This window comes from Coffea eugenioides, chromosome 10 (genome assembly GCF_003713205.1).
Source record: "Coffea eugenioides isolate CCC68of chromosome 10, Ceug_1.0, whole genome shotgun sequence".
In the NCBI taxonomy this organism is placed as follows: Eukaryota; Viridiplantae; Streptophyta; class Magnoliopsida; order Gentianales; family Rubiaceae; genus Coffea; species Coffea eugenioides.
The window spans coordinates 6,568,582-6,580,270 of record NC_040044.1 but is presented as its reverse complement, the minus strand read 5'-3'; the positions used below and the strand labels follow the sequence as shown (position 1 = coordinate 6,580,270).

At 37.2% G+C, this 11,689-nt stretch overlaps 2 protein-coding genes across 4 annotated transcripts; one reads left to right on the top strand and one right to left on the bottom strand.

Annotated features, from left to right (window-relative positions):
- Nucleotides 1–2,691: 2,691 nt before the first annotated feature.
- Nucleotides 2,692–9,345, top strand: LOC113750142 (cryptochrome-1). Of its 3 annotated transcripts, XR_003464634.1 has the most exons (6): nucleotides 2,692–3,353; nucleotides 4,760–4,978; nucleotides 5,999–6,705; nucleotides 7,334–8,139; nucleotides 8,609–8,687; nucleotides 8,796–9,345. XR_003464634.1 is itself a non-coding variant. In XM_027294082.1 (5 exons), the coding sequence occupies exons 1-5, from the start codon at nucleotides 3,041–3,043 to the stop codon at nucleotides 8,797–8,799; spliced, it is 2,049 nt and encodes a 682-aa protein (XP_027149883.1). In that variant the 5' UTR covers nucleotides 2,693–3,040; the 3' UTR covers nucleotides 8,800–9,345. The 3 variants fall into 3 exon arrangements, 2 of the variants coding, with proteins under 2 accessions (XP_027149884.1, XP_027149883.1); XM_027294082.1 differs by lacking the exon at nucleotides 8,609–8,687 and having other exon boundaries at nucleotides 2,693–3,353; XM_027294083.1 differs by lacking the exons at nucleotides 8,609–8,687; nucleotides 8,796–9,345 and having other exon boundaries at nucleotides 7,334–8,143.
- Nucleotides 9,346–9,570: 225 nt separating this feature from the next.
- Nucleotides 9,571–10,956, bottom strand: LOC113750296 (nodulin-26-like). Its single transcript, XM_027294291.1, has 5 exons — nucleotides 10,783–10,956; nucleotides 10,471–10,677; nucleotides 10,111–10,317; nucleotides 9,884–9,945; nucleotides 9,571–9,790 (listed from the first exon to the last, which is right to left on the bottom strand). The coding sequence occupies exons 1-5, from the start codon at nucleotides 10,954–10,956 to the stop codon at nucleotides 9,571–9,573; spliced, it is 870 nt and encodes a 289-aa protein (XP_027150092.1).
- Nucleotides 10,957–11,689: the final 733 nt, after the last annotated feature.

The window sequence follows — 11,689 nt, the reverse complement described above, 5'->3', positions numbered from 1 at the left end:
TATTGCCCACAACGAAAGTCCTGCCCTCTGAGGTTTCCATTTTAACCCATTCCTTGGTATCAAAATCCAGCTCGAAACCTTCATGGCATTTTGTCAACTGTTATAAGTATACTTTCTTAGGTAAAATCCGACTCGAATGTGTTAAGAAACCTCAAGACAAGTAACAATTCACCCAAAGAATCTGCGAGATAATTTCTCCGACTTAGTTGAGCTCTCTTTTCGCCTTCTCTCCTTAGGAGGAGGCACCAGTGAAGGCAGGGCATCTCAGATTTGACAAGGGTCATCTTGGGGGAAGAGGCCGGGCAACTCGAGAGATCCCAAGCTTCGATATTATCAGATTGAGACAAAGCATAGAACTATTGGTACTTGCTAAACTAGTAGGTGATATCTTGATGAGAGGTGCGTGGTCCATTCAAGGGTGTCCAGCTTTTGTCTGCAGAAGGCAAGCCGCGAGCTCAGATCTTTCTTGTAGCCATGGATAATATTCAATAATATTAAGGAAATTGCAAGTGTGTAAAAATATTAAAGGGTATGGATAATGGAGAAATCTAAATATTGTAGAGTTATAGATAATGTGGTAGCCGGAGAAGATTAAATAGTGTGGAGTCCAGAGGAGGGGCCAAATGATTGTGAGGGTGGGCAATTACTTCTCCTCAACTTTCAAAAATTAGAAATTAGGCAATAGAGGTTTTTATAATTTTTAACTAGTCTCATATTTGCATCCCCTGAATTTTATAAAATTTTCTTTTACTCTGTATTACCCCCTTAAAAATATAAAAAATTTTCCATTGTCCTATTTGAAAAGTGAAGGTCTTGGCTCTACCATTGGTGAAGTCATGCTTAATTCGCAGCTTTTTATTTAGGGCAAATTCCACATTATTCCCTATGGTTTAGTGTTTTTCTACATAACTTCTCTATAATTTCAAAAGTTATACATAACCCCCTCATGATTTGGATTAAAGTGTCAAAATGACGGAAATAGTAATTCGTAACGGAACTTTTAAAAATGTCGAAATTATCCTTATAAATACATGACACACTAACCCCGTATGGTTTTTATATTTTATCATATAACTCCCTTATACTTTAATACTTTACCATATAACCCCCTTATGATTTTCAAAATATACACAAAACCCTCCTTGGTTAATAAATAATTTTTAACTTTACATAAGAGTATTTTTGACATTTTAGGTGACTCCGTTACGAATGATCATTTCCATTACTTTGACACTTTAATCTAAACCATCAGGAGGTTATGTATAGTTTTTAAAATCATAGGGGGGTTATGTAAAAAAAATTAAATCACAGGGTTAAGGTGAAATTTGCCCATTTTATATAACATTAATCTTCTTCTTTTTTTTTTTCACTATGCTTGGCCTATTTTACTCTTTTTTAGTAAAGGTGCAAACGGCAATATATAAAGTAATCACTGTGTGCTAACACCGTATAGTAGGCTCACACTTTATGTTATTGTATAGATATCCCTTATTGTACGTAAGACAATCATGCTATGAAGGCCAGTTGGTAAAAACTCGTATTATGCACATGTAACAAGATCAACGTCACTAATGCTCACATTTTCTAAAGATACATCATGAATGTTTTTTAAGTAGCAAAAACAAAAGTTAAAATTGATATAAATGAAGTGTAATCCACAAAAATTCATAGTGATGCTGCTAATATCATATTTTTAGACAAAAAGAAGAAGAAAACCCAAAAACGAATGCAGGCTTTCATGGATGAAAATATCAAGTAATTTTCCAAAGTGGAAAAAGAATCGAACTTCCAACACCGTTTAGTGTGAAAGGAAAAAATAAACAGAAGAAGAGATGAAGTCAATCTGCAGTAAGACGGGAATCTGGAGGTCTGCTTGGTAAAGGAGCCAAGGCCCACCACACTAAAAAGGCAAAATCCAAATTGTGTTATTAATGGTGTGTCGTTTCCATATCTTTAGGAATAATTGAAGAAATCTCTCTTTGAAGCCTTTCAGGACATGGAGAGACTTGCATAAATACTACTGTGTCACCAAACTCAGGGAAGATATCTAAGCTCGTTACCTTTTTGAGTCTAACACTATAAATACTCAAATGAAATGTTTTTTCTACTTTACCCTATTTCTATTTTGTACATGGTGGCATGATGAACTGCTCGACCATAGGCTTATATCACGAATGTAGCCACCCAGTATGATGCTGCTTGCAGCAGATTTCAACTGCACAAATTTTTTGCCCTTTTACTCTAGGAAACCTACACATACAGTATTGTACAAGGAACAATCAACAAGTATGTCATGTTATTCATTCATTTGTAGGGAGCAACATGGCATGACGATAGAAAAGTATAAGCTCTCAGATCACTTTCAACTTGCAATAATTCAGAGCGAAGAAATCCACAACATTTGTCATTTTGTACATATTCTGCCCACATGACTTTTCGTATTGCACACTGAGCTGTTCAGCAAATTTTTCAAGAAACTGCATAAAATTTTCCACCCTGTCAAATGGGTACGAGACTGAGAGAAGTCACTAGAGGGTTGTGTGTGAGACGCGATTTTTGTTTTCTTGCTTAGGATCAGAGGAAGTGAAAAGATATAATATTTAAAAAAAAACAAATCTAGGAAAACAGAAAAGTTGTGGTTGCAATTGGCCTATCAGTCTATAGCAACCCCACTAGCTTAACCAATCACCTCCAATCTGTATTTCTCTTCTCTCTCTCTCCCTAGTTGTTTAGCAGCCTCCCTGTTATACCAATCCCAATTTGTCCAGTGTCAAGTTCAGAAAAACAAAGATTCACCCAGATATTGGGAGAAATTACACAAGTTTCTCCCGAGCTCTTTCCCCTTAGAAAGATGCAATCTTTCTATATTGCAACCTGAAATCATCCATCTCACCACATGGGGAAGGTTGAGGGAACAGTGAAAAGGATAAGATTAATTGTATAGTCATCCGACGCAGGCACGTAATAGTATGGTTTGAAGATAGGACAGAGAGAGTTGATAGAAAAAAAAAAGTTAGCTTCTTGAAAACAATTTTGGGAGATGTCAAGTGGGGGTTGTAGTATTGTATGGTTCAGAAGGGATCTGAGAGTAGAAGATAATCCAGCCTTAGCAGCTGGAGTTAGAGCTGGAGCAGTTGTTGCTGTGTTTATTTGGTCACCTGAGGAAGAGGGTCAGTACTATCCCGGAAGGGTCTCAAGGTGGTGGCTCAAGCAGAGTTTAGGCCATCTTGATTCTTCTTTGAGGAGCCTTGGCACTGCACTTATCACAAAGAGATCTAGCAATACTATTTCTACATTACTTGAAGTTATCAAGTCTACTGGAGCTACTCAGCTCTTCTTCAACCATTTATATGGTGAGTTTTGGCTTCAGTTTATGGGTGGTTGGACCATGTTGATTTGTCTCATAAGCATTTAATATTAACTTTCTTGTTTTGTTAATATTTTTATTGGCCCTTTTGTGTATTTTAATTCTCCGGTTCTGTTTTCTGATTATTTTATATTCAACTGCTTACATGAGTTCAATGTCTACTGGTTTTTTCAAAAAGCAATCATTGGCATCAGAAGTAATTTGTGCTTATTTATATACTTTTCCAGTTTTTCTTTATAGTTACTCGTGGGTCTCTTCTTTACATTAATGTAATGCACATCTTTAACAAATTAATGAGCGGTTAGGTTCCTGTTCCCTTTTTAGGAATGAGATTTGGATTGTCTTTTCCTTCAAAAAAAAAAAAAAAAAGATTTTGATTGTCGCGATAAAGATATGTATGTTTGTTCTTGGAGTTTAATATTTACTAAGGGTAAATTACTTTTTAACTCTTCTAGTTTAATACTTTATCATATAACCCCATAGATTTAAAATTTATATATAACTTCATCGTAATTTGTGTTAGGGTGTGATCTGTTGGTTTTTTCATTAAAACTAATGGTCAACAGTAAAAAGTCGAAATCAAACTAATAAATTGACAAATTCACCCTTTCACTGCTTTTTTTTCTTTTTTCCTTTTCTTTCTCTCTCTCTCTCTCTCTTTTGGAGAAGAAAAGGGATGATTTTAAAAACCTATACTTTGATTTACAAAATCTTAATTTTTTCCAAATACAAAGAGATGGAAAAGGAAATAAAAATAAATAAATAATAAACAAAAAAGATGGAAGGGACAAATAAACAAGAAACAAAAAATACCTGAACTTTTTTTATTACAAATATCATTATAGGTTTTTTAACCAAATCTTTAATGGCATTTTTTGTTTCTTATTTATCTATTTTTTATTTCAATTTCTTCTTTTTTATGTTTGGAGGGAAAAAAAATAATGAAACGGTAAATTTGTCGATTTATTAGTTTGAATTTGACTTTCTACTATTGACCGTTAGTTTTATCGAAAAAATTAACGGTGACAATTTAATTCAAATCATAAGAGGGGTTATATATAGGTTTTTAAATTATAGGAGGCTGTGTGATAAAACACGAAATCATAAGGAATAAAAGGTAATTTGTCCCATTTACTAATTATGGAACTCTAGCTGAGAATATGGTCTCTTGGTTGTCTTATTTCCTGCTGACTTCTGTACTTGTAAATTGAGTGCCGCCTAACTTAATTTAGATATTAACTCTCTAAAATATGATCCTCATTAATGTCATCTCAGAAGCTTGTTGTCTAAATTAAGCGTTTGAACTCTGAAAGCTTATTCATTCTTCACTTATTGTTTTTAGTTACATTAAGGTGAACACATGATACCTTACCTGGTTTTTATATGATGTAGACCCCTTGTCGCTTGTCCGGGATCACCGTGCAAAGGAAGTTCTAACAGCTCAAGGTGTAGCTGTACGCTCCTTTAATGCTGACCTGTTTTATGAACCTTGGGAAATCCACGATGAGGAAGGTCGTCCATTCAGAACTTTTGCATCTTTCTGGGAGAGATGCCTCAGCATGCCTTACGACCCCGACTCTCCACTGCTTCCGCCCAAAAGAATTATCTCTGGTTTGTATACGTATTAAATGTGTGTGAGTGTGTTTTTCTTTTCCTTGCATAAAAATATATCAATAGTAATTTTCTTGAATTTTTATGGGTTTGCTCGACTTGAAATAGTCAATTTCAATTGTTAAACTTTTCAAGGTCAGCATGTCTTATCTGCATCGAAATTTATCCAGACAGAAATGGTGAGTACTTAAACTGTTTTTTGCTCCATCAGTGAAAAGATTCCAAACGCAAAAATGGCTAAAATAATGGAAAACAGAATATGGACTGGAGTCTATGATGCATTCCTTGTAGAAAGTTTAATTGTTTGAAAATCCAGGATCTGATGTTTTACAAATTTTTCCAAATTTATCATGCATTTTAAACCCTGCATCTGATGGTTTTACTTTAATCGCACAGAAACTTTTATGTAATTGTTCATTAGCTTCCATGCCTTTTGAGGGATGACATTACTAGCAATGTGGCATACTTGAGGAAACACTTTTTTATTTTTTTTACATCTGCAGATAGAACCTTCATAACTATCCATTCCTCTGGCTAGAAAACTAAAATTGCTATAGAGGATTTTCTACTTAGCCTTTTATTTTGTTGACATTGGTGGGAAGTCATCTCTTGTTAGGCAAAGTTAAAATGATAACCTTTAGGGAAGAATAAACCACTGCAGCATTCATATTCTTGTAGAAATTGTGTCCAATTTATTGATTTCGGCGTGCTAATTACCCTCCTCAAAGATGAACAAATTTCCCCACTGACGTTTGTTTCAATCAGTATACAGTCTTCAAAAGTTGACTTGCAACCTTAATCAGCCACCGAAAGGCTTTTAGCTGTGAATGAACTTCAACAAAGTATGTCAGTTTGTTAGAGTGATTTATTGGTATTAGTTGACTGATTCAGCTGAGTGTCTTGTCATGTTATTAAGCTTCCATCGTTCGTCTATACTTTGCTCTCCTTTGTGATTATCATTTTCCGTTGTCTTTTTTTCTTAAATGCAACTGTAGTAAACTGTTGTCCATACTATTTCAGGAGACGTCACTGGATGCCCTTCGGACATTTTAGTCTTTGAAGATGAGTCAGAAAAAGGAAGTAATGCACTTCTCGCTCGAGCATGGTCGCCTGGGTGGAGTAATGCTGACAAGGCACTAACTACCTTCATTAATGGGGCACTAATTGAGTACTCAAAGAACCGCCGAAAGGCCGATAGCGCCACAACCTCGTTTCTTTCTCCCCATTTACATTTTGGGGAAGTCAGTGTAAGAAAGGTTTTCCATCTTGTTCGCATCAAGCAAGTTCTATGGGCCAATGAGGGAAATAAAGCTGGTGAAGAGAGTGTCAACCTATTCCTCAAGTCTATTGGTCTCAGAGAATATTCAAGATACATGAGCTTCAATCATCCTTACAGCCATGAAAGGCCCCTGCTTGGCCACCTAAAGTATTTCCCTTGGGTAGTGGATGAGGGATACTTTAAGGCATGGAGGCAAGGAAGAACTGGTTATCCTTTGGTAGATGCTGGTATGAGAGAGCTTTGGGCAACTGGTTGGCTACATGATCGAATACGAGTTGTTGTCTCTAGTTTCTTTGTTAAGGTTCTGCAACTCCCCTGGAGGTGGGGTATGAAGTATTTCTGGGACACACTACTGGATGCAGATCTCGAGAGTGATGCTCTTGGTTGGCAATATATTTCTGGTACTCTCCCTGATAGTCGTGAGTTTGACCGCATTGATAATCCACAGGTTAGAATTGTGCTTGCATAAAATAATTGTTGGTTTAGTTTGGATATGCCTCTGCAGACATTTGGAATTTTTGCTCCCTAAACGATCCATTTAAATGTTGGGTGTGGTTTCTCATTTTACTCTTCAAGTTGGGGAAGCAACCTTTAGTGTTGATGGCCTTTTTACTCCTCACTAGTCTTGGACAATGCCTTGATTACTTTAGTGGACTGGAGCCCTGGTTAACCTAATGTGGAGCAATGGTTTTACTTGGTTCCAATCTGCATTTTAAAGTTTTAAGTTACTGTTTTTATGATAAATCAGCAGAGACTTCTGAGTCTCGATGGAACAAAGAAGAGGGAAAAATAGAGCATGAAGCTCTCGCATAGCTCCACTCTGTAAACGGATCTTCCTGTAGAATTTAGCATGGTGTAATAGTAGTCCCGTCATGGTTTTAGTACTTACAGGGAGAGAATGGATTACGACTACCACTTGTTTCTGTGTTTTATGCATATCAGCCTAACAAAATGCATGATGCGATGCTATAGAATTTGATTGCACTTGCATCATTTTCTGATCACATTAGTATTTGATTTGTGGAACCATTGCAAAAAATGATAAGAATATTTCTGTTATCTATTATTTCTTGCAGTTTGAGGGATATAAATTTGATCCCCATGGAGAGTATGTTCGAAGATGGCTTCCTGAACTTGCTAGGCTACCTACTGATTGGATACACCATCCTTGGGACGCACCAGAATCAGTCCTCCAAGCTGCTGGTGTTGAACTAGGTTCCAATTATCCTCTTCCAATTGTTGAAATAGATGCAGCAAAGGTCAGGTTGCAAGAGGCGCTTTCACAGATGTGGCAGAATGCAGCAGTGTCAAGAGCTGCACTTGAAAATGGAACAGAAGAAGGACTTGGGGACTCCTCTGAATCAGGCCCCTTTGCCTTTCCTCAGGACATGCAAGTGGAGATGGATCAGGAACCTGCTAGAAATAATAATGCTGCAACCACAACCATCCGACGTTATGAAGATCAGATGGTCCCAAGCATGACTTCATCATTGGTGAGAACGGAATATGATGAAACTTCATTTTATATGAGAAATTTTGTAGAAAATAGAGCAGAAGTGCCAAGAACTGTTAATGTAACTGAAGAACCTGCAAGAGAAGTAACTACCCGCCCTCCCAGGCATACAGTTCAGAGTAACAACATTATGCCTGTATATAATTTTACAATAGGACGAAGAAACTCTGAGGACTCAACAGCAGAATCTTCCAGCAGTGGTAGACGAGAAAGGGATGGAGGCATAGTTCCAGTTTGGTCTCCCTCAAGTTCAAATTTTTCGGATCCATTTGCTGCAGAAGACAATGGCATAGGAACTAGTGCTTCATACTTGCAGAGGCATCCGCAGTCTCATCAGCTAATGAACTGGAGGGGGCTCCCTCAAACTGGGTAAGTTATCCATAAATCTTGCAGCATTCATGGGGCTATGAAATTTATTGATGACGGGCTCGCTGGTTATTCCCATATGAAGAGAATGGTTTCTCCAAAATGGGACTTTTCTTGTAAGAGAATATGTATCATCTTGGTGTTTATGTGCTTTTCCTTTTTATAATCACACCCCTGGTGCAAATATCATAAACGTGTTTTCCAATCAATTATTATTTTTCCAACTACATTTTTTTTATTTCACGTACGTCATTTCACAAAAAGTGCTAATAGTGTAACTCCAAAAAAATTTTCCAAATAACCTCCTATTCAAACACACTTTTAGTATCTTGTTATTTGTTATTCGATTTTGTTTTCCTTTCTGTATTTACAGTTTGTCTTAAAATAGATGAAGATGACGAATCAGTTCTGTACAAGTATCGTTTTCTTACTTCAACTTTTCATTTGTTATATCCTTTGCTTAATGTCTTAGAGCCTAGTGATCATGCATAGTGTTGCTGCTGCTCAATTTATCTACCAAGTCACTGAAATGGCTATTTCTGAGGAAAGAGGTCTACACTCTTTAAGAAGAAATATCTAGTTTGTGTTTTAATTTTTTTTTTCAATTAACTGCCAGTATTTGTGGTAGCGGTTCTTATTCTTGTGTGCATTGCTAACAGGTGAGCCCGTACAAATCACTAGCTATTAGGCAAAAGCTGGACGATCTAAAATGATGGTTACAATTGGCCTCTGACTGCTAAATTAGCTCCTGATGCCTGGCGTTCACATCCTTCCTCTCTGACCCAATCAGCTGTGGAACTGTGTCCAAAATTTATGAAATCAGATTGGGGGGTCTGTCTGTATTCTCTCCTCGCCCCATCGGTGTTGCAGATGTGGCTCAGCTGTATAGTGTATAATGTATTCTAAGCACAGATGAGTGTTTTAGAATAGGGATATGCTGTAGTGATATAATCTAAATAGGATCGAGGTTTTGGTTTTCTGAGTGTAGGCTGATTATAGCTGATGTTATAATCACCAATAAAGCGATCTCCTTTTTCTTCCCCCGAAGTCCCTTATTACTGTATCAGAAAAATACTGTAGGATTGTGCGCTAGCTATGCTTTGTCTGAGGGTGTGCATGGTATATTTTTGACAGTCCGTGGCTCAGTGGGATGTTGAACATTAACTCTCCCTGCCTTATAAATGAAATGAAAGTTTTTCAGTTTGGAAATGTTTTTATTCATCCTGTAATACGTGCAACGTGGACAGGATAATTGTGTAGTCGCTTTTCCAAATTGTGAAAGGTTTATAGAAAATATCTTTTCCCTCTGCGAAGTGATGGTACTTGCATTTGATGGATACAGTAGTAGTAAAAATAATGAGAAATTCCCATACTAGAGCAGAATCCATTTGCATACAAAGATGCCTCAGGCTTCAATATCGAGGGATATCTCATTCACACATCAGGATGTACGTAGAAATCATTATGGCCGACATCGGTGCTCTCTTCCTTTTCTGATTTTGGCTCTGGCATGCGAAGGAGACTGTATGCTAGCATTGCAGCCAGGGCTCCAAGGATGGGTGCCACAATGAAGACCCAAAGTTTTTTATTGACACCAGATGCTATTGCAGGACCAATGCTTCTTCCAGGATTCATTGATGCTCCAGTGATGGGTCTGCATTTTTCATTAAAAAAGAATCACGTTTACGCTCTTTTTCCTTTTCAAGGGAGACAGAAAGAATTGGTCATACAAGAACTTAGAATTTACCCGGCTATGATAACATTAAACAACATGGTAACTCCGGTTGCCACTCCAGATAATGCCTTGTTCTGTTTTCATGTATCAAACAAAGCTTTTCATCAGAGATCACAAGAAAAGTTTCTACAACAGCAAAACTAGCTTGCATAAAATAAACGAGGCAAGTCGATACTTGTACAGTTATATACTCGATGTAATGCATTTAGGTTTTAGTTATTTTTTGAAGAATTACTTGCTGAGCGATCATCGGTTGCTGCTCCACAGATGATGAACATTAGAATGAAAGTGATAATGAATTCCCATGCTATTGATTCAAGATCACTGGTTGAACTTCTGTACTGAGTATGAGTAGGAAGTATATCATGTTGGCCATGGAATAACACCCTCAAGGTTAGGCATGCAAGCGTCGAACCAATCAACTGGGAGACGACATAGATAGCCACCTACAAAACAATCACATGCCAGGATGCATCCTAATCACAAACTGATACATGGAAAGAAAGCAAAAACTGTGTATTTTTGTAGTACTAGCAGATTGCTTCATGCACTTAGTTTGAAATGTTGTAATTACTGCATGTGGAAAGAAATTTTTCTACCTGCACCAAAGGAAGTCTAGAAGCTGCACCGAAAGCAATGGTGACTGCAGGGTTGAAGTGGGCACCTGAGACGTGCCCAAGTGCATATATTAGAGCCATTATGACCAGACCCCAGATGAGTCCTATACCAACAATTGTCAGCGGAGTTATCCTATCAACAAGAGCCGATCCACAACCCATAAATATGAATATGTAGGTGCCAACCAGCTCTGCAAGAGCGTGTTTCACAAAGTAAATGATAAATTTCAGTACTCAAAAACTATATGGAAATCACACTATCAGTAGTACATGATGCATAATAATCAACAAAGCTAAACTGATCACCTTCTGATAGTTTGAAGGTGACTGAAGCTTTGGAACCTTTTTGGCAAGCATTATTCGCTTAACAGTTTCCTTTGCTTGCTCCACCATATTCAAGTCATCACGGGAATTCCTTGTTGGAGAATTCATGCCAACTATTGAAGGTGAGTCGGGCTTATAGGCCATGGTAGGTGATGGTCTCCCGTTGGTTGGCCTTGGTGCAAATCAGGCTAGTAGTAAATTTTTCTTTTTCCTTTTTCACTAGCAGGCTAGTTGTATTAGGCACACTGATTTAGTAATCGAGTGTTGCTATTTATACTAGGCTTGTCCAATCATTTCAATTGCGATGTAATGAATATTTTAATTAGAAGATTCATGACAATGACATTAGGCTTAAGACACATTCAAAATCAAGATTTACATGTGGAGATTCTGGCGCAATTCCTTTTTTAAGAATGTGCTGTTAGAGGAGTATTTAAGTATTCGGCTGATATTTGTGCTATTGTCGTATTGAAGACAAAATGGACGGGAAAAATATACTTAGTTTTTTTCAAATTAATCCCTTTAACATTCGGCAAGAATCCTTAGCCGGCAAATTACGTGAAGAAAATACATGTATCAGAAATAAGGAAAGGCTTAGGGCGAATTCTGCCACATTTGATGATGGCCGAGTGTAACGCTTTCGGTCCATAGGCTGGCTCAAGTAATTTTCGAACAGAATCACATATTCAAAATGATTAACTCAAATTACTAAATAATTCATAGGTTTCGAGTTTATATACAAAATATTTCCATTACTTCCCATTGATGCAAGACAAATCTTGGGGGCTCATATTCACCCTCTTAGGCTCTTTGCATCCTCGCAGTTTCACTCTGCATACAAACCATGGGATGTAAGATAAATCTTAGGATCTCACAT

Bases quoted from the DNA above. Each gene is read 5' to 3' on its own strand.
- LOC113750142 (XM_027294082.1), top strand. From the start codon at position 3,041: ATGTCAAGTGGGGGTTGTAGTATTGTATGGTTCAGAAGGGATCTGAGA. The intron at 3,354-4,759 runs GTGAGTTTTGGC...TATATGATGTAG, and splicing joins CTTCTTCAACCATTTATATG to ACCCCTTGTCGCTTGTCCGG. The intron at 6,706-7,333 runs GTTAGAATTGTG...TATTTCTTGCAG, and splicing joins ACCGCATTGATAATCCACAG to TTTGAGGGATATAAATTTGA.
- LOC113750296 (XM_027294291.1), bottom strand. From the start codon at position 10,956: ATGGCCTATAAGCCCGACTCACCTTCAATAGTTGGCATGAATTCTCCA. The intron at 10,678-10,782 runs GCTTTGTTGATT...GCTCTTGCAGAG, and splicing joins ATCAGAAGGTGATCAGTTTA to CTGGTTGGCACCTACATATT. The intron at 9,791-9,883 runs GTAAATTCTAAG...TGAAAAATGCAG, and splicing joins TTTAATGTTATCATAGCCGG to ACCCATCACTGGAGCATCAA.